This window comes from Thalassophryne amazonica, chromosome 19, assembly GCF_902500255.1.
Source record: "Thalassophryne amazonica chromosome 19, fThaAma1.1, whole genome shotgun sequence".
Taxonomy (NCBI): domain Eukaryota; kingdom Metazoa; phylum Chordata; class Actinopteri; order Batrachoidiformes; family Batrachoididae; genus Thalassophryne; species Thalassophryne amazonica.
The window spans coordinates 65,024,259-65,045,973 of record NC_047121.1 but is presented as its reverse complement, the minus strand read 5'-3'; the positions used below and the strand labels follow the sequence as shown (position 1 = coordinate 65,045,973).

Here is a 21,715-nt window from a genome sequence, read left to right as displayed (position 1 = left end):
AGACTTGATCCAGGACAATCACAAACTTGTTAGCCTGCACTAGCAACCAGTAGACAGGGTAGAGGGGAGCAACCATTGATTCCGCTTTTTTCTTCAGTCTTCCAGCTGCTCTTGCGAAATGAGACGAAATAATTATATCCCTTTTGGGCTACATTATGATCATGGTGACCTCCGTTAGGAGGACTGCTCCATGTTGACATGAAGGACTTTCTAAGGATTCTAAGGTTCTGGAAACATATTGATTCATTGTTGCAGGTAATTATATACTACTGAATGTTATGAATGATATATTCCATTTCTGCGGATAAGCACCCCTGAATCCTACACACTGTACCTTTAAATGTGTTGGAATTTTGAAATTACTTTGTTCATCTGCTCAAACAGCGTGATCAAAACATTCAGCGGCCCGGCACACAGCCTCTCACTGATCTAAATGAGATGTGCTGTTCCTCTTCTTAGTAACCACATTTGTGAGTGACACTTCATTTTGTCAGGCGCCGCCTCAGTCACAGTTCTTTGATGCAAGTTAATAGTTGGATGCTATCTAAATGATCGGGCGTGTGTTCATCTGTGCACGAGGGAATCAGAGGTGCACCAGGGAATCACAGTGTTGTCCTGAGGGATCAATCAATCAATCAATTTTTTTTTTATATAGCGCCAAATCACAACAAACAGTTGCCCCAAGGCGCTTTATATTGTAAGGCAAGGCCATACAATAATGATGTAAAACCCCAACGGTCAAAACGACCCCCTGTGAGCAAACACTTGGCTACAGTGGGAAGGAAAAACTCCCTTTTAACAGGAAGAAACCTCCAGCAGAACCAGGCTCAGGGAGGGGCAGTCTTCTGCTGGGACTGGTTGGGGCTGAGGGAGAGAACCAGGAAAAAGACATGCTGTGGAGGGGAGCAGAGATCGATCACTAATGATTAAATGCAGAGTGGTGCATACAGAGCAAAAAGAGAAAGAAACAGTGCATCATGGGAACCCCCCAGCAGTCTACGTCTATAGCAGCATAACTAAGGGATGGTTCAGGGTCACCTGATCCAGCCCTAACTATAAGCTTTAGCAAAAAGGAAAGTTTTAAGCCTAATCTTAAAAGTAGAGAGGGTGTCTGTCTCCCTGATCTGAATTGGGAGCTGGTTCCACAGGAGAGGAGCCTGAAAGCTGAAGGCTCTGCCTCCCATTCTACTCTTACAAACCCTAGGAACTACAAGTAAGCCTGCAGTCTGAGAGCGAAGCGCTCTATTGGGGTGATATGGTACTACGAGGTCCCTAAGATAAGATGGGACCTGATTATTCAAAACCTTATAAGTAAGAAGAAGAATTTTAAATTCTATTCTAGAATTAACAGGAAGCCAATGAAGAGAGGCCAATATGGGTGAGATATGCTCTCTCCTTCTAGTCCCCGTCAGCACTCTAGCTGCAGCATTTTGAATTAACTGAAGGCTTTTTAGGGAACTTTTAGGACAACCTGATAATAATGAATTACAATAGTCCAGCCTAGAGGAAATAAATGCATGAATTAGTTTTTCAGCATCACTCTGAGACAAGACCTTTCTGATTTTAGAGATATTGCGTAAATGCAAAAAAGCAGTCCTACATATTTGTTTAATATGCGCTTTGAATGACATATCCTGATCAAAAATGACTCCAAGATTTCTCACAGTATTACTAGAGGTCAGGGTAATGCCATCCAGAGTAAGGATCTGGTTAGACACCATGTTTCTAAGATTTGTGGGGCCAAGTACAATAACTTCAGTTTTATCTGAGTTTAAAAGCAGGAAATTAGAGGTCATCCATGTCTTTATGTCTGTAAGACAATCCTGCAGTTTAGCTAATTGGTGTGTGTCCTCTGGCTTCATGGATAGATAAAGCTGGGTATCATCTGCGTAACAATGAAAATTTAAGCAATACCGTCTAATAATACTGCCTAAGGGAAGCATATATAAAGTGAATAAAATTGGTCCTAGCACAGAACCTTGTGGAACTCCATAATTAACTTTAGTCTGTGAAGAAGATTCCCCATTTACATGAACAAATTGTAATCTATTAGACAAATATGATTCAAACCACCGCAGCGCAGTGCCTTTAATACCTATGGCATGCTCTAATCTCTGTAATAAAATTTTATGGTCAACAGTATCAAAAGCAGCACTGAGGTCTAACAGAACAAGCACAGAGATGAGTCCACTGTCCGAGGCCATAAGAAGATCATTTGTAACCTTCACTAATGCTGTTTCTGTACTATGATGAATTCTAAAACCTGACTGAAACTCTTCAAATAGACCATTCCTCTGCAGATGATCAGTTAGCTGTTTTACAACTACCCTTTCAAGAATTTTTGAGAGAAAAGGAAGGTTGGAGATTGGCCTATAATTAGCTAAGATAGCTGGGTCAAGTGATGGCTTTTTAAGTAATGGTTTGATTACTGCCACCTTAAAAGCCTGTGGTACATAGCCAACTAACAAAGATAGATTGATCATATTTAAGATCGAAGCATTGAATAATGGTAGGGCTTCCTTGAGCAGCCTGGTAGGAATGGGGTCTAATAAACATGTTGATGGTTTGGATGAAGTAACTAATGAAAATAACTCAGACAGAACAATCGGAGAGAAAAAGTCTAACCAAATACCGGCATCACTGAAAGCAGCCAAAGATAACGATACGTCTTTGGGATGGTTATGAGTAATTTTTTCTCTAATAGTCAAAATTTTGTTAGCAAAGAAAGTCATGAACTCATTACTAGTTAAAGATAATGGAATACTCAGCTCAATAGAGCTCTGACTCTTTGTCAGCCTGGCTACAGTGCTGAAAAGAAACCTGGGGTTGTTCTTATTTTCTTCAATTAGTGAAGAGTAGAAAGATGTCCTAGCTTTACGGAGGGCTTTTTTATAGAGCAACAGACTCTTTTTCCAGGCTAAGTGAAGATCTTCTAAATTAGTGAGACGCCATTTCCTCTCCAACTTACGGGTTATCTGCTTTAAGCTACGAGTTTGAGAGTTATACCATGGAGTCAGACACTTCTGATTTAAAGCTCTCTTTTTCAGAGGAGCTACAGCATCCAAAGTTGTCTTCAATGAGGATGTAAAACTATTGACGAGATACTCTATCTCCCTTACAGAGTTTAGGTAGCTACTCTGCACTGTGTTGTTATATGGCATTAGAGAACATAAAGAAGGAATCATATCCTTAAACCTAGTTACAGCGCTTTCTGAAAGACTTCTAGTGTAATGAAACTTATTCCCTACTGCTGGGTAGTCCATCAGAGTAAATGTAAATGTTATTAAAAATGATCAGACAGAAGGGAGTTTTCAGGGAATACTGTTAAGTCTTCTATTTCCATACCATAAGTCAGAACAAGATCTAAGATATGATTAAAGTGGTGGGTGGACTCATTTACTTTTTGAGCAAAGCCAATAGAGTCTAATAATAGATTAAATGCAGTGTTGAGGCTGTCATTCTCAGCATCTGTGTGGATGTTAAAATCGCCCACTATAATTATCTTATCTGAGCTAAGCACTAAGTCAGACAAAAGGTCTGAAAATTCACAGAGAAACTCACAGTAACGACCAGGTGGACGATAGATAATAACAAATAAAACTGTTTTTTGGGACTTCCAATTTGGATGGACAAGACTAAGAGACAAGCTTTCAAATGAATTAAAGCTCTGTCTGGGTTTTTGATTAATTAATAAGCTGGAATGGAAGATTGCTGCTAATCCACCGCCCCGGCCCGTGCTACGAGCATTCTGGCAGTTAGTGTGACTCGGGGGTGTTGACTCATTTAAACTAACATATTCATCCTGCTGTAACCAGGTTTCTGTTAGGCAGAATAAATCAATATGTTGATCAATTATTATATCATTTACCAACAGGGACTTAGAAGAGAGAGACCTAATGTTTAATAGACCACATTTAACTGTTTTAGTCTGTGGTGCAGTTGAAGGTGCTATATTATTTTTTCTTTTTGAATTTTTATGCTTAAATAGACTTTTGCTGGTTATTGGTAGTCTGGGAGCAGGCACCGTCTCTACGGGGATGGGGTAATGAGGGGATGGCAGGGGGAGAGAAGCTGCAGAGAGGTGTGTAAGACTACAACTCTGCTTCCTGGTCCCAACCCTGGATAGTCACGGTTTGGAGGATTTAAGAAAATTAGCCAGATTTCTAGAAATGAGAGCTGCTCCATCCAAAGTGGGATGGATGCCGTCTCTCCTAACAAGACCAGGTTTTCCCCAGAAGCTTTGCCAATTATCTATGAAGCCCACCTCATTTTTTGGACACCACTCAGACAGCCAGCAATTCAAGGAGAACATGCGGCTAAACATGTCACTCCCGGTCCGATTGGGGAGGGGCCCAGAGAAAACTACAGAGTCCGACATTGTTTTTGCAAAGTTACACACCGATTTAATGTTAATTTTAGTGACCTCCGATTGGCGTAACCGGGTGTCATTACTGCCGACGTGAATTACAATCTTACCAAATTTACGCTTAGCCTTAGCCAGCAGTTTCAAATTTCCTTCAATGTCGCCTGCTCTGGCCCCCGGAAGACAATTGACTATGGTTGCTGGTGTCGCTAACTTCACATTTCTCAAAACAGAGTCGCCAATAACCAGAGTTTGATCCTCGGCGGGTGTGTCTCCGAGTGGGGAAAAACGGTTAGAGATGTGAACGGGTTGACGGTGTACACGGGGCTTCTGTTTAGGGCTACGCTTCCTCCTCACAGTCACCCAGTCAGCCTGCTTTCCCGGCTGCTTGGGATCTGCCAGAGGGTAACTAACGGCGGCTAAGCTACCTTGGTCCGCACCGACTACAGGGGCCTGGCTAGCTGTAGAATTTTCCACGGTGCGGAGCCGAGTCTCCAATTCGCCCAGCCTGGCCTCCAAAGCTACGAATAAGCTACACTTATTACAAGTACCATTACTGCTAAAGGAGGCCGAGGAATAACTAAACATTTCACACCCAGAACAGAAAAGTGCGGGAGAGACAGGAGAAGCCGCCATGCTAAATCGGCTAAGAGCTAGTAGCTACGCTAAGCTAGCGGATTCCTAAAAACACGCAAAGTGAATAATGTGTAAATAATTTAGAGGTGATTCAGCAGAAGGAGTGCTTTAGTTAAGGCACGTAAAGATTACACTGGGAAACAAATCGTAATCTAGATAACTAGATCAATCTAACTGCGCAGATTAAACAGCTAACAGATACAGAAAAACACCGCTGTGCTCCGGAACAGGAAGTGATACAATACCGCAGTGAGAGCCAACCACCAGTAGAGGCAACCTGACAACCTCCATCCAGTCAGGTTGTCCCATGACAACCTGACTGGATGGAGTCTTTTCATATGATGCTTTAGATCACAAAGAAGGTCCACTTTAATTGTTTGCTACATCTAGAAGTCCTGTGTGACACAACTGTGGCTCATGATTGTCATTTTGCATTTGATTTTCTGTAAATCTGTTTGTTTTTTTTCTGCACATCTGTGTGGAAAAACAACACTGCAGTGTACTGGCGTTCTTTAAGAACGGTTGTAACAATGATTTTCTACGTTTGGGGTGCTGGTGGGGGGCAACAATTTTAAAAGACAAAAAGTAATTTCCATATCTGTAATCTTCTTCTTTGTCTTTCGGCTGTTCCCGTTAGGGGTAGCCACAGCAGATCAATCGTTTCCATCTCACCCTGTGTCCTCTGTATCTTCCTCTGTCACACCAACCACCTTAATAATAACATACATATGTTACAAGTACATAAAAGCAAACCTTTAGAATTTTTTTGTGATTTATCTACAATTCACCTTTTGACTTTTTCATTTTTTAATACGGCTACTAATTGCAGTCACCTATAGTTCATTCATTCATTCATTCATCTTCTACTGCTTAGTCCAGTTATGGGTCGCGGGGGGCTGGAGCCTATCCCAGCAGTCATAGAGTGCAAGGCGGGGTACACCCAGGACAGGACGCCAGTCTGTCGCAGGGCCACAAACAGACAAACAAACACAGACACACAAACACACACCTACGGACAATTTAAAGATTCCAATCCACCTAACCCACATGTCTTTGGATGTGGGAGGAAATCGGAGCACCCGGAGGAAACCCACACAAAAACGGGGAGAACATGCAAACTCCACACAGAAAGGCCACGAGAACTGAACCCACGACCTTCTCGCTGTGAGGCAACAGTGCTAACCACTAAGCCACCGTGCTGCCCTCACCTATAGTTAAGAGTACCAAAATCCAGGCTCCTTTGTGCCTGTGTCCAGCGGAGGGGAAGTAACAGGAAGACAGAGGATGGGAAGGAGAGGAACAGCAGTAGCCATTAAACCAGTAGTGAGGAGTTTTTCTGGTATTTATATCTGTGTATTTATATTTATATTTGCAAATTGTTTTTTACTTTCACTTTTGATACTCTGTGTACTTCTTACCCTGTGTGCTGCTATACAATGCTGCTGGAACCTCAGTTTCCCTGAGGGAGTCCTCCCAAGGGATTAATACTGTCAGCACCATCATGGTTAAATAACAAGAAGCTTTGGTGACCAGCAGAGGTAGGTATTGGAAATTACAAACAAGCTCATTTAAAGCTAACTTCAACCACTCTTGCTCCTAGTTTCTATCATCCATCTGATAATAAGATTATTCACTACAACACGCTCAGACAAGTCCTGCAGATGACAGTGTCCCTCAGGCATCAGCAGGTCTATTGGATTTTACACAGACAAATCAAAGCTGATTTTTGGATTGATCTGGTGCATCAAAGTTCATCAAATTTTAATCCGTTTATCCTCATTATATGCCCTTTTAATTTGGAGGCACATAAAAAGATAACATGTATTGATTTTGAGTGATCATATTAAACTGGAGGGGAAGTACTTGTTTATCTATCTATATATTTATTCAGTCTCTGCATTTCACAGGATACATGCCCAGGCTTTGGAGATACCTAGTTACATAGTTATGACTAGTATCCTAGGCCATTGGTGGGCACAGCTAACCAAAACGTTAGCTTTGATAAAGGTTAATCCGCTAACTGAAAAGATAATTTCTAAAGCTAAACCGATAACCCCCTAAAAAATTTTAGCAGAAGTTACAGATGAAAGCTAAAACCAATAACTTTCAATATTGATTGCAGTACACTAGCAACTACTGACACAACAACGAGCCAGCGCTTCTGTGTCAAATTAGCTTTCTCTCAGCAAGGGAGACCTGGTGACCAAGGAAAGGGAAAGAAGAAGAAGGAGGAGGGAGAATAAAGACAATTTCTCTTTACACCATACAGATTCACCGGCATATTACGCAAGTCATCAACAGGCATACAGTTTTAACTTATGGTTAAAATTTTAACCAAACTAATTCCAGACAAGCTATTTAAATTAACATCACACCTGGCCTTTTATAAAGTGTAAATATCAAAGGATTCAAAAGAATTTTATTGTCATATGCACAGAAGAACATGTTCCCTGCACAATGAAATGTGTCTACTGCATTTAACCCATCCTAATTGCCAGTAGGAGCAGAAGTCGCCATTAGGCGCCCGGGGAGCTATCAGCTATATGTTTTAGTTTTAAAATAATGCACTAATTTTGAAGGTTTTGGTGTTTGGACACACATGCTGCAGTGCATTATGGGTAAAGTTTCACGACTGGAGAAATGCACCGAGACGCTCTGATGAGGCTGCACTTTAACCGCTGCACACAGACAACAGCATTAAGCTCTTTGTATATTGTGCCTAAAACTCTCGTGAATATATTCTCTGGGTCTATAGACATTGTCATTGTGTTTGTTTTATGTAAACATGCCCAGGCTGTGTGAGCTGCAATCGTTTCCTGTTCATGTCATTCTGGAGGAAAGTGAAGTTTGCTCTTTAACATCCTGGCCAGTAGATGGCAGTGTTCATGGCAGTATTCGCCCTATTGAGATATCCCATAATTCTTTGCATGCCAGAGAGTTACTGCGGCCTAAACAGCACAGAGAACCCACATGACGACAATTATAAATGAACATTATACAACCAAAACGTACATTTTTATGCTTTTCATCACGGTAATAAAAGGCTACTTATATGTTTCAGTTTACTTGGGACACAAATTATTTATATCCATATATACTTAAACAATATCTTGATCTGAACTCATGCATCATTCAACATGCACAGACCATGTATATAGGCTACAAGAAATGATGATCACAGAGCATGTCCTAGTCTCCATGGTCTCCATGATGACCTTTTGGTTATGATTATGGACATTTTCAGACATTCTCATGTGGTTTAGGGAGGAAAAAACAAAACTCTCATTCCTGGAAGTCAGCTGCCTGAGGAAATGCTTACAGCAGAGACCAGTGAAGGCCAGTAAAGACGTATTTGATGTGGGACTTACAGCAGACCACTAAAATGGTCTGAGAAATATCCACTTCAAACACTTGTGTCCTTATGGGACAATTCCAAAAAATACATAATTCATCTTCAGACAGAAATAAATGAAATACTACCAAATGATATGACAGACTCAATGTGGAGCAGCATGAGAACCATCATACTCAGCCTGTAGCCCACAATTTTTCATATATCGCTATGAAATCTTTACTTAAGATTCATATCCTGATAGGCAAGACCTGGTTTAATTTTCAAGGTCATAGGTCAAATGGCAAAATCAGGAAAAATCTTGTAAAATTGGATAAATCCCTATCTTTAACAATGAACAAAATTTCAAAAATTCATAACTCTGTCAAAAAAGATCAAATTTCTTTCATATTTGAAAGAAATTTGATCATTCTCATATTTGAAAGCGAGGTGCAGACTGGTACTCACTATCACCTGACAATGTTTGATCTGGATCTGATCCAGATTGTGGATTTCGTGGACATTTGAATTTAACATTGAAAAACCCATTTAATGTACTTTTTGCATTATATCTCAATCAAAAGTGCCTCAATCATGCTCATTTGTGACAATGAGGTGCAAACTGGCACTCTCAATGAAACTAAGTTTGATCCGCATCTGATCCGTATTGTGGATTTAGCGGATATTTGATTTTAACCCCTTAACGCCTATTGTCGCATATATGCTAGAATATTTGACTCAAATATGCAACATACCAAATTGACCAGTATGCCTGTTGTCGCATATTTGCAACATACCAGTATTATTATTATAACATTACAACATAAATTATTAGCAAAATTACTATTTATTTTTTGTGCAAAAGTGAAATTAATAATTATTATTATTATTAATAATTATTTACCATCTACTTAAAGGCAAAAACACACACAAAACATTTTTTATATACAGCTATATAAATTCAGGCGTTAAGGGGTTAACATTAAAAACCCCTTTTGATCTATATTTTGTATTATATTTTAGCTTATGAAAGCCACTTCTAACAGGACTTTGACCTTGAAAATCTGCTTTCCAAGTTAAAATTTGTGGAATTGGAATCTAGTATTGGTGGAGGTTTGCGCTCTATGAGCGCGGTGCTCTAGTTTTGGAATGTGTTGCAGGCCTTGAATGAAGCAACGGATGTACATTAACAAATGAAATGAAGTTGACCACACAAAACAGGTTTACAATGAAATAGAAGTCAAAGTAAATCATCCCAACTTTTTCTAATTTCTAGGGATCGTACTATCCTTTTAATTACAATGTTTTCATTTGTTTCAATGTTTTCACTCACTCATTTTCTATATTCGCTTTGTCCAATCAAGGTTCCTGGGGGAGCTAGAGCCTTGAAATATGATGCAGATTCTACATCAGTAAGAAACTATTAAATACTATTTGCTTATATAATCTATTCTATGAAATGTTATTGATGAATTGTATAAATTACAACTTTTATCATGAATTTCACACGTTTTATAATTTCATAATTAATGGGTGCCACAACCGAAACAATCAAATGTGTGGTTTAGCCATGACATGAATAATTTTTTAAGGGCTGTGTTGTTTTGTAGAAGACAGGCCACAAAAAACTCAGTACCGCCTGAACCTTTTTGATCATGGCATTTCTTCAATGCTGGACTTCACGCTCTTCTCCTCCACATCTTCAATTTTCTCTCCATCGTCTACATTTTCTTCCCTAAATCAGACATGTTGGGTTTAGAAAATGGCTAGATGGTAATTACATCAAACTTTTACTTGGCTACAGTATTTGTCTTTTCTTCACGAAAGCCAGCAGGGCGAGCTTCAAGAATTATGTAATGTAATATTATGACCAAACCACATGAAGTCCTTGACTTTCCAGTACCAGTGCTATTCATACATTTACCGGACGCAGTGGTATTACATCGTGTGTGAACAATAGTCGCTAAAAATGCTCCTTCTGCGTACCTGCTATGGTTGTTATTTTCTGTGCTGCGGTGGTTCACGCCTCTATGGCACTCGGATGTGGATGAGGCTGATGTTTCGTCCGCCGCCTCTCCGACTTCTTCAACAAAACGTTCCTCTAAGCCAACTTTTTTCAGTTCGTTCTTGAATGTTCTTATCGCTTGAACCTTTGCATTTCTCTGTTAAAATAACAATAATAACGTTTGTCTAAGAAGTCATTTAGAAGATGATTTCCAAGTGGTGTGCTTAACCTACCCGTTTAACCTGCTCAAACAAAAATGGGCGTTCACGAACCCGTGCCTTCATGTCCCGTAAGTCCCTCTTGTATTCTCTCATCCTTTGTTGGTCAGCTTCCCTTAATGGAAGAGAAGATTATAGTTCATGTAACTGCAGCAGATGTGTGCGGTTGTTGTGATGCAAGTTGAAAAGGTTGCTGAATGGGAAGAACGAAGGGCCTCGCCAGGACTCACCGATGCTGCTGTACTTTTTCATCATACACTTCTTTGAAGCTGCTGTGTGGGTCCAGGATCTTCGCATGGAGAACAATGGTGTTCTTCATAGTTTGGGACCTCATGTGGTACTTCTTCATCCACTCTGCACTTTCTTGATTCTTACTATCCCTCATTTCCATTGATTTTCTAAGAAGGTAAAAATATAAAGCACATAAATTACAATACTGTTTTTTTTTCCCCAAAGTATAAATCACACCGTTTTTCTTCTATGTGGAGCTCGCTTTTTAACACAACGTTTCCCTGGGGCAAGTTTAACAATGGACAGGAGCTCAGTCTAGCCCATGTGCACACCACAGTGTGTATTGTTATTCGATATAAGGACTTTTAAATTCCAAAAATAAGCAAGATTGACAAATAAACATGTGATGGACAACATAATGGCTGTTATTTGATGCAGATAAACACAGATTGCTGATCTACAGCATTGGGAACACTACAATAAAAACATGAGTCCATTTTTTAATCTTTTTTTTAAATTTGTGATTTTTGTGAATTATTCTAGTGTACTTTTATTATTGGCATTTGTTTTGGTTAGTGTGTTGATTCACGGAAAGTCCTATATAAACAATATATTACAATTAGTATTAAAAATTAACGTGTGCTTTTTCGGTATATAAGTCTGACCTCTCAAAGTAGTATAAAAAAAACTATGGCTTATACTTCAAAAAACAATCCAATTCACCTGATGGCCATGCAGCGCTTTCTTGCAGCATCTGTAATGTAAGTGGGGAGGATGTCAGTGGACAGAGATGTTAAAGCCCCAAGTGATCTACTCCTACTGACATGATGTATGTGTGGTTCCTGCAAAAGAAAAAAAAAAAAATCACTGTGTGTGATAAAATTAGCTTAACTGAATTACCGCTATAAACCCATTTATTCTGTAACTCCCACATTTAAATAACCAGCTTCGGTGTACTGCACATACTCAAATTATATTACATAATTATCATAGGATCACAGGAAGGAAACTGGCTGTGATTACACTAATGGGCAAAATTGCAAATAAATAAACTAAAGGTACAGATTTTGCCAATAATTAAATCTGTAATATGTTTAAAAAGTGTAAAGTTCCTTTTTTTGTTGTTGTTCTGTTGTAGAATTGCTGTACAAGGATATTTCCTTGTACAGTAATTCTACAACAGAACAAATCCATCTGAAGCAACACTATTAGACAACAATTTAACCTAAACATCTTTCATCAAAACTATATTTCTCAAAATACTGAAAAATGAAATAAATTTTACCTGCTTAAATTCCTTTGTAATATATTGTGAAACAAATATTTTTCTTTGACAAACCAGATATGATAATACACCAAAAATGTGGGATAACAAGTGGTTCTTAAGAGGTCTAGGACGGAGATTTTAACAACAGCAAGGATTTAGAGTAGACCATTGGAATGAAATGTTATAGAGATATTCAGAATCCATATTAGAGGACTTAATGTTCTCTTTATGACGGAGAACGGTGTGGTAAGTGGTGGGCGCATGTGGCTTGATCCATCACGCAGTGAAGGTTTGAGACTCAAAAAAAAAAAACTGTTGCAAAAGTAAAATGTGAAACCTTCTGGCTGTGGTGATTTTGATATGATTTATGTAAACCTGCTGGAGAGTCTGGCTGACTTGATCATTTAATCAGAATGATTAAATGACAGAATGACAATTTTACCATGAAAATGGTAAAATGTCAACATAAAATTAATAAGAAATGAAATGCACCAGAGACCCGATTGATACCCTGCACCATCTACACACATGACATAAATGTACAAGTAAACATACAGAGATTTACAAAAAGGTGTTTTTAGACCATATTTTCTTTGACCTTTCACCTTAAATCAAACAACTCCAAAATAAAACCACCTCTAGATATCAATCCAAGTAATATTCACACCAAGGTTAAGGAAAACAGCCCAGATGTTTTTGAGTTATCTTCTCCACAGACACACATACGTACACACCAGTGAAAACAATACCCTACTATCACTGCTTTGTCAACAATCACGTAATAAAGTGTAAATTTCAAAAGCATTGCCACCAAATTAAAAATTCCAATGAAAGGAAAAATAGTAGCAAATAATGAAGCAAATGATCTAAATGTTATGATGAACAAAACAGCAAAAGCTTTGAGGTGAAGAATGTGATGTACCTGTGAGTTTTTAGTGCTCGTCTTACTTTGCCTTGTAGGAAGAGCTGACGTTCTCAGGTAAAAGGGTTGACACTTTGTCACATCTTTCCTCTCTGTATTTTGCAGCACCTCTATCTGGAAGGCCTTGTGCAGCCTGACAAAATCTGGGACCTGAGGGATGATCCTCGGCTGGAAGGTCGGCCTCTCGTCCAGGAAGCCGAGCTTTTCCTTCTTGGTGCGATCAGCAGCACGAAGGTTTGGACTGTGTGGAGTTTTGGACTGAGTGTGGGGGTTTCTGCATCGGGCTGTGTAAAATTTCAGACATGTGAATAAGCAATGTACTGTTTTATCACCAAAACCATACATACATGTAAATCTTCAACCGCTTATCCGGGTTCGGGTCGCGGAGGCAACAGTTCTAGTAGGGGACCTCAAACTTCCCTTTCTCGGGCCACATTGACCACCTCTGACTGGGGGATCCCGAGATGTTCCCGGGCCAGTGTGGAGGTATAACCTCTCTACCTTGTCCTGGGTCTTCCCACGGGTCTCCTCCCAGCTGGATGTGCCAGGAACACCTTCCTAGAGAGGCGTCCAGGGGCATCCTTACCAGATGCCCGAACCACCTCAGCCTGAAAAAGCAAGCTCCCCATGGATGATCGAGCTTCTCACCCTATTTCTAAAGGAGACACCAGCCAGCCTCCTAAGGAAGCCCATTTTGGCTGCTTGTACCCATGATCTAGTTCTTTCGGTCATGACACAACCCTCGTGACCGTAGGTGGGAGTAGGAACGAAGACTGACCAGTAGATTGAGAGCTTCACCTACTGGGTCATCTCCGTTTTTGTCACAACAGTGCGGCAGACGGAATGCAATACTGTCCCCATTGTGCAGATTTTCTGGCCAATCTCACGCTCCATTGTCCCCTCACTCATGAGCAAGACCCCGAGGTACTTGAACTCCTTCACTTGGGGCAAGACCGCATTCCCTACACGGAGTAGGCAGTCCATCAGTTTCCTGCTGAGAACCATGGCCTCAGATTTAGAGGCGCTTACACTCGGGGACAGGGTGGGAAGTTCAAATATCTGGGAGGGACTCAGAGTACAAAAAGAGTCAGCTGAGGTTGTTCAGGTGTCTGGTGAGGACGCCCCATTGGTGGCCCCCTCGGGACCAGGATAAGCAACAGAAAATAAATGGATGAAATCAAAATATAATGAAAAACTATATATATATATATATATATATATATATATATATATATATATATATATTTATTTATATATTTATTTGAAATGGGACAATGCATATTAATGAACATTGTTACATGTAAATATGCCAGATTATAGCAGGATGCTAATTTCCATCTGTAGTCCCAGTAACATAGAAACAGACTAAGACCACACAACATACCAAAATAAATTAATGATGACAGAAAAACAATTAAAACAGAATATATATACAAATATTTACAATTCAAAGTAGCAATAATTGATAGCTAATAAGCAGCTGACAGGTGGAGGAACCAAAAACTAAATATAGATACAATAAATTACTTAAAATAATAAAATTTGGAGTGCTGTAGCTATAGTAAAACATCAAGCTGGTCAGTGGCACATAGACAGTATGAGTCTGAGAACACTGAGATGCTGTTCCAAGGTGGCAGCACATAAAATTAAATTACACCGACTCTCCCCCAAAAATATTCTCAAAGAAACACAAGATGAGTGGTTACACCACATGTGACACTTTCTGGCCTCTTCCAGAGATAAGGGAAACAAATTCACCCACCTGTCAGGTCGGCGTCTGACGACTCCTTCACTACTTTGGTAGGTTTCCTGGCAGCAGCAGCTTTGGATTTTGGATCCTGTTTGGCTTGATTTAACATTGCTAACAGCTTCTCCCGTTTCTCCTTTTCTTTCTCTGTGAAGCTGAAAGGTTTCTGCATGGCGAGCAGAAACCTTTTCCTCTGCTCAAGGCCCTGCTTCCTCTGCTCCTCTCTCCGTTCCTTCATCTCCTGATAGAGGGGCAGACTCACGTGGCTGGGCACAGGGAGAGCGGAGAACTTCTTCTGACACTCGGCCTCGGCCTCTTCCTCTTTGTGTCGCTGACTTGTACATAACGCTTGCTGATGACGCTCTGGTGTCCTGGATGAAGATTTCCATGCTGGAGACACTGAGCTGGGTCGTTCTGACTGTCTGCCCTGGTGTGTAGACTCCTTGGTTAGGGCAGATGCTGAGACAGACCTCCTGTGACTATGGAGATAAAATTATTTCAGAAAAAGCTTCATACTGTAATTTGAGAAATGTTTCTTTATCTGTGTTTGCTCATTTGTTTCACTACTCCTCCGAGGCACTTGGGCCACTTTCCACCAGACTTGCTGTGTGAATGTAGACTGACCCCAGAATTGCCCTTCAGGAGTTAGTTTTGGCAATTTCAAGGTCACTAGGGTCAAAGGTCAACATTTTTGTTTATCCATCTGTTTGTTCCCCTTTCTGTTCAAGGTCCTTTGGCCCATTACCACCAATCAATATGTGGATGTCAGTCAACCCCCAATTTGCCCTCAAAGTGGTTGCTTTGGCAAAGGTCATGGTCACTGGGGTAAAAATTGCAGGTTTTCACTCCAGTGTCCGCCAAACTTAGCACTCATATGTAGGCAGGCTCTGGAAGTGTCCGGATGATATCAAATTTACCAAAGGTCAAGGGGTCATTAGGATCAAAAGTCAAAATTGAAGTTGTTCAATAAGAATTGCATCAAATTTGGCACATCTATAGAGAAGGGTTCTGGAATGTTCCCGGAAAGCTCAAAGTTGTCAAAGGTCAACAAAATTGGGGTCAAAGGTCAAAATTTAAGTTTCTCACTTTTATTTGACCCAAACTTGGCACACATATGATGGTCAGTTCTGGAATTACGTAAGTGAGGTCAAATTTACCACAAGTCAATGACTGGGGTGAAAGTCAATGTCACTGTGGTGTAATTTCAAATTGCCATTGCCATCTTAATACCCATTTGCCTAGTCTATAACAGCTCCAAACTATCCAACTGAGGAAAAACAGATGTAATAGTCTTAAGAATGTCAGAGTAATTCACAACACCATTAACACTAAACACAACATATACATCTGTGAGACATTAAAACTCTGACTAATAATAAAACTACAGGAGGACCCAGTAGAGTGCCTTTTCATTAAGGTGCCTCTTTGGAATGAGCTACAGCAGACTCTAAAAATCTTTTGCCTTGTGTGTGTGTGGTTTGTTTGAATTGAGGTCTATGTCTTATTTTTTGAGAAACTTAAAAAAAAAAAAAAAAAAAAACCAGTCATAATGTTGATGACATTCGGGAAAAATATCTTGGATACACTCTGGATTCAGATCTGTACTAAAATCTAAAAGGGTAACCCTTGGTCCCTGTGTCAGCCTCCATCAAACTCATAAAAATCAACCCATATCTTTTGTTTGTGTTTGTTTTAATCTTTGATATGTTTTATTTAGAAAATTTGAAAATATTTGAGGTTCATTTGGAACAAGATTTGCTCCTCTTCCTGGAAGCACAGGACATTTCACCAGAAAAGTCATCATAAATAACTTTTTGAGTTTTAGCATCCACAAGCATGCAGACAGACTCATGGAGCAATCACAGGATTCCTGGTGGAAAGATAAGAGGCATACTTGGTTGGGTGGTTCAGCTCTTTCACATCACTAGACTTTTGATCAACGTTTGTTGAAATAAATGAGTTCTGATGCATCCTCCTGTCCAGCTCTGCTCTGTGTCTCCTCTGCGTCTCCATCAGCTGATGTCTGAAGGCATCACATAGCTCCTGGAACTGCTGTTTGACCTTAAGCTCTGACTCAATTCCATCTGGCATATTTCTGTGTGGAAAAACACACAAGTTCTGTTTCAGAATAAGGAGAAATACATATATACGAGGTCTGTCCATAAAGTATAGGTCCTTTTTATTTTTTTCAAAAACTATATGGATTTCATTCATATGTTTTTACGTCAGACATGTTTGAACCCTCGTGCGCATGCGTGAGTTTTTCCACGCCTGTCGGTGACGTCATCCGCCTGTGAGCACTCCTTGTGGGAGGAGTCATCCACCCCCTCGTCGGAATTCCTTTGTCTGAGAAGTTGCTGAGAGACTGGCGCTTTGTTTGATCAAAATTTTTTCTAAACCTGTGAGACACATCGAAGTGGACACGGTTCGAAAAATTAAGCTGGTTTTCAGTAAAAATTTTAACGGCTGATGAGAGATTTTGAGGTGATACTGTCGCTTTAAGGACTTCCCACGGTGCAAGACGTCGCGCAGCGCTCTCAGGCGCCGTCGTCAGCCTGTTTCAAGCTGAAAACCTCCACATTTCAGGCTCTATTGATCCAGGACGTCGTGAGAGAACAGAGAAGTTTCAGAAGAAGTCGGTTTCAGCATTTTATCCGGATATTCCACTGTTAAAGGAGATTTTTTTAATGAAAGACGTGCGGACGGATTGCAGCGTCGGCTCGCAGCCGCCGCGACGCTCCGCCACAGGAAAAACACCTCTGTTGGAAGCCTTAAGGACAAGTTGGAACATGTCCAGCTGTTAAACAATTTCTCATATACTCACTCCACTGAAAGCCATCAAAAGCTGCCTGGATTTTACAAATGGTTATCAACACGGAGGTGTTTTTCCTGTGCCGCCGCACCGCGTCGGCTGCGTCCTGACGCGCGGACCCGTCCGCACGTCTTTCATTATTAAAATCTCCTTTAACAGTGGAATATCCGGATAAAATGCTGAAACCGACTTCTTCTGAAACTTCTCTGTTCTCTCACGACGTCCTGGATCAATAGAGCCTGAAATGTGGAGGTTTTCAGCTTGAACAGGCTGACGACGGCGCCTGAGAGCGCTGCGCGACGTCTCACACCGTGGGAAGTCCTTAAAGTGACAGTATCACCTCAAAATCTCTCATCAGCCGTTAAAATTTTCACTGAAAACCAGCTTAATTTTTCGAACCGTGTCCACTTCGATGTGTCTCACAGGTTTAGAAAAAATTTTGAGCAAACAAAGCGCCAGTCTCTCAGCAACTTCTCAGACAAAGGAATTCCGACGAGGGGCTGGACGACTCCTCCCACAAGGAGTGCTCACAGGCGAATGATGTCACCGACAGGCGTGGAAAAACTCACGCATGCGCACGAGGGTTCAAGCATGTCTGACGTAAAAACATATGAATGAAATCCATATAGTTTTTGAAAAAATAAAAAGGACCTATACTTTATGGACAGCCCTCGTATATATATATATATATATATATATATATATATATATATATATATATATATATATATATATATATATATATATATATATAATTAAAAATAAACATTCTTTTTTGTTACTTTACATGGGTAATTTGCATTTCATTGCTGTTAAACTGCAAAATTAATGAATATTTTATATATGGAGATTGACTAAAGACAAAACTTTCTGACAAGGCCATGTTCGCTTACATGGTTACTCAAAGTTCAACTTTTATGTATAAAAATAAAATGCAATTCTTACAATGTAATAACTTTTGTTTGTTTGTTTGTTGGGCAGCACGGTGGCTTGGTGATTAGCACTGCTGCCTCACAGCGAGAAGGTCATGGGTTCCATTCCCGCCTGTGGCCTTTCTGTGTGGAGTTTGCATGTTCTCCCCGTGTTTGTGTGGGTTTCCTCCGGGTGCTCCGGTTTCCTCCCACATCCAAAGACATGTGGGTTAGGTGGATTGGAATCTTTAAATTGTCCATAGGTGTGTGAGTGGGTGTGGATGTGTTTGTTTGTCTGTTTGTGGCCCTGTGACAGACTGGCGTCCTGTCCTGGGTGTACCCCACCTCACGCTCTATGACTGCTGGGATAGGCTCCAGTCCACGCGACCCTTAATTGGACTAAGCGGTTGAAGATGAGTGTGAGTGTGTGTTTGTTTGTTTTTTGCTTTGCTTTGGGCTTCCCTTAATTGCTTGGGGGTCAATCCAAGGGATCTGTCTGAGATCCACATTGGGATTTGGCACACATTTTATTCGAGATGCAGGATCAGGTGTACACAAAGCGGCACAAATGGGACTGTGACACTTATATGATTAGAAAATCAAAGAAGCCCTATAGGATTATGTTGTAAAAGTCACCTCAACTGACTGTTTTTTGTTTTGTTTTTTTTTTCAGGGGGGGGGGGGGGGAATACAACAAAACTATTTGTAGCATTTTCAGCAGGATGATTGTCAATCAATATTTTTGTTTAGTTTTGTTATTTGTGCTTATCATTTTTATATATATATATACACAACCGGCCCTCTCTCTCCTAGAATGTGATTGGTTGGCGACCAAGACACTGACGTCAGCCTCATGTTGATGTGGCGAGAGCGCTGCTCTCCTATTGGTCGTTTAGGAGAGGGTATTCCAGCGCTGTTCTCCTATTGGTCGTTTAAGAGTGGGAAATCTCACTCCAAAATGGAGGCCCAATTCATAGCCGAACACCGGTTGTCGGGCTATATATTTAAATGTTTGTGTCACTTTAAGACGCCATCTTTGGTCTGTGTAAAAGAGGTTGCCATGGTAACAAGACCAGTTTTCCCCTTAGCAGAAATAGTATATAGATTAGAACATATAATAACCAAAATTCTGTACGTTTATTCTTACTTACTGTTTCCTATTGTTATTTCAAAAGGGCTTATTTTAAAAAAAGAAAAAAAAAACAGAATAGTAATTGTCAAACCTGGCAAAAAGTCGTGTTTTAAGATATTTCTCCGCGCTGAAGCGTCGTCTGGACTGGTATATCTTCCCTCATAAGTAACGTTATTGCTAATTCAGTAAAACAGTTTTCAATTTTGTAAAATATCGTCGTCTGTTGCAGCGGGTGAAACAAGCTTTGACTTGCGCTTCTATTACCTGAGTTTTGGTAGCATTAGCGCCACAAGTGGACGGAGACGGTAACGGCGGGCTGTGATTGGACGAAAACAAGGAAGTAGCTCCTCAGTTCAGGCATTTGTCAACATAACATGGCTGGAGTGTAGTCAGCTGTTTATAGGACAGACTGAAGGAGACACGTCTGTTTTTATGTTGACTTGTGAAAGTTCTAAGTGCTTTCTGCCGTTTAATGGGCGTTATGAAGACACACTGAAGACAGAATGCACAAACTCGGGGCAGCGACGTTGTCCTTAAACAGGATTGGCTGGAGTTTTATTGCACAAAAACGCCTGTGCGCTAAAAAAGTCGTGGGTGTCAGATCTTTAAGCACCAATAAGAATGATGTTTATGATGTTATAATATCAGGAGGAGGGATGGTGGGCTCTGCTATGGCCTGTTCTCTAGGTGAGTCCTGCATTTCGACATTTGAACTCTGACCTCTGAAGACCACGTGGTGTTCAGGGTACATGTAGAACAAGTTGTGACATTTTTGAACATGTTCAAATGAAAAGCACACTTCAGAATTCATTTATTCTAAATGCACTGGAAGATGCACAAGAACGTGGAATCCTTTTCAGAAATATTAATGCTAATTTTTAAAAAATAAAATAATTCAGTATATCTTCATAAGTAAATGCAAAATAACCTATTTCTGCACATGCTGCTGTGTAGGACTGTTGGGTTAATCCACCCCATAATCTACCCCAGCTAACTTTATGTCAGCAATAACACAAAAACAATAAATTGTGTGATCTTGTAACTCATCATATTAAAAGAGCACATAAGAATGAAATGGTTAGATGATTAACTTTGACACACCAGATTGATAGAAAAAGCCACTTTTGTCTGTGTCATATCACATAGACATGTCAGCCACCTGCTGGATGGTTCATGGGTGGAGGATGTTTTTGGCTGCCCCCAACTATTTGGGGTCATGACAAATCCATATTAAGATTTGACATAAGTGTTACAACAAATGGTCTTTTTTGAAGTAACTCCAGTTCTGCATGGCAAAACACGCTCACAGCAGTCTCCCGGTCTCACGCTAAGCAAGCCCTTGTCTTATTCATTTTATTTGTGAGATCTGCTGGAATTGGATGTGGTCCGAGCAGCATGGATGCTGGTGTGGAACAGCTGTGCTGGAACGTCAATGTAGTTATTTATTTATTGTTGAACGCTGGGCAGTCATGTGCTTGTCATTGTGCTCCACCCACTGACACTGGTCTTAATGTGAGTATCAGCTCAGCTAGAAACAGTGGGGCAGTGATGCCCATTATGTGGGCAAATGCAGGATAAAATATACAACAGAATTGAAAAGTAAAACCTAAATTAAAAATGGATAGACTGTGTGGCTGAGGATGATGCACTGTAAAACATAGTTAATTTAACTAAAAAAAATTATTCAAACTGATTACATTAAAATTTTTAAGTGGCACCAACTCATTTTTCCCTCCACCAAGGAGGTAATGTTTTCACCATCATTTCTCTGTCTGTCTGTTTGTTTGTTAGCAGGATAACTCAAAAGGTAATCAATGGATTTCAATGACATTTGGTCAGCAAATAAATAATTTTTAGAGAAAAATGTGATTCAATTTTGGAGGTGATCTAGAGTATATTCTGTACCTGAGATGCAGAAGAATATTTGGCACAAAGCAACATTTAACTCAAAAACTTTGTAAGAGGATATTGATCAAATTTGGGTAAGCAGATGGATAATATCCTAGAAAGTGAGTGATTTTATTTTGAATTTGATCTGGAACATATTTTGGATCCAGGATCCAGAAGGCATTTTAAGTATTCTGAAATATTTAAGTCAAAAATGTATTTGTGAAATTTGATTTTTTTTTTTTTTTTTTTT

At 40.1% G+C, this 21,715-nt stretch overlaps 2 protein-coding genes across 2 annotated transcripts in view; one reads left to right on the top strand and one right to left on the bottom strand.

The window, feature by feature from the left end:
- Positions 1 to 9,740: 9,740 nt before the first annotated feature.
- On the bottom strand, positions 9,741 to 19,876 carry fam161b (FAM161 centrosomal protein B). Its single transcript, XM_034195168.1, has 9 exons — positions 19,667 to 19,876; positions 16,615 to 16,815; positions 14,736 to 15,199; positions 12,974 to 13,257; positions 11,508 to 11,626; positions 10,784 to 10,951; positions 10,569 to 10,668; positions 10,317 to 10,492; positions 9,741 to 10,065 (listed from the first exon to the last, which is right to left on the bottom strand). The coding sequence occupies exons 2-9, from the start codon at positions 16,809 to 16,811 to the stop codon at positions 9,984 to 9,986; spliced, it is 1,590 nt and encodes a 529-aa protein (XP_034051059.1). The 5' UTR covers positions 16,812 to 16,815; positions 19,667 to 19,876; the 3' UTR covers positions 9,741 to 9,983.
- An 8-nt stretch (positions 19,877 to 19,884) lies between these two features.
- Positions 19,885 to 21,715, top strand: part of coq6 (coenzyme Q6 monooxygenase) — a 20,315-nt gene continuing 18,484 nt past the window's right edge. Inside the window, exon 1 of the mRNA XM_034195169.1 lies at positions 19,885 to 20,262. Coding sequence (XP_034051060.1) covers positions 20,079 to 20,262 — 184 coding nt within the window. The 5' untranslated portion in view covers positions 19,885 to 20,078. The remainder of the gene's footprint in view (positions 20,263 to 21,715) is intronic.

Coding starts and splice junctions, on each gene's coding strand:
- fam161b (XM_034195168.1), bottom strand. CDS start 16,811: ATGCCAGATGGAATTGAGTCAGAGCTTAAGGTCAAACAGCAGTTCCAG. Junction 10,952..11,507: donor AAGCGCTGCATGGCCATCAG/GTGAATTGGATT, acceptor TTACCTTCTTAG/AAAATCAATGGAAATGAGGG. Junction 10,669..10,783: donor GAAAAAGTACAGCAGCATCG/GTGAGTCCTGGC, acceptor TCTTCCATTAAG/GGAAGCTGACCAACAAAGGA.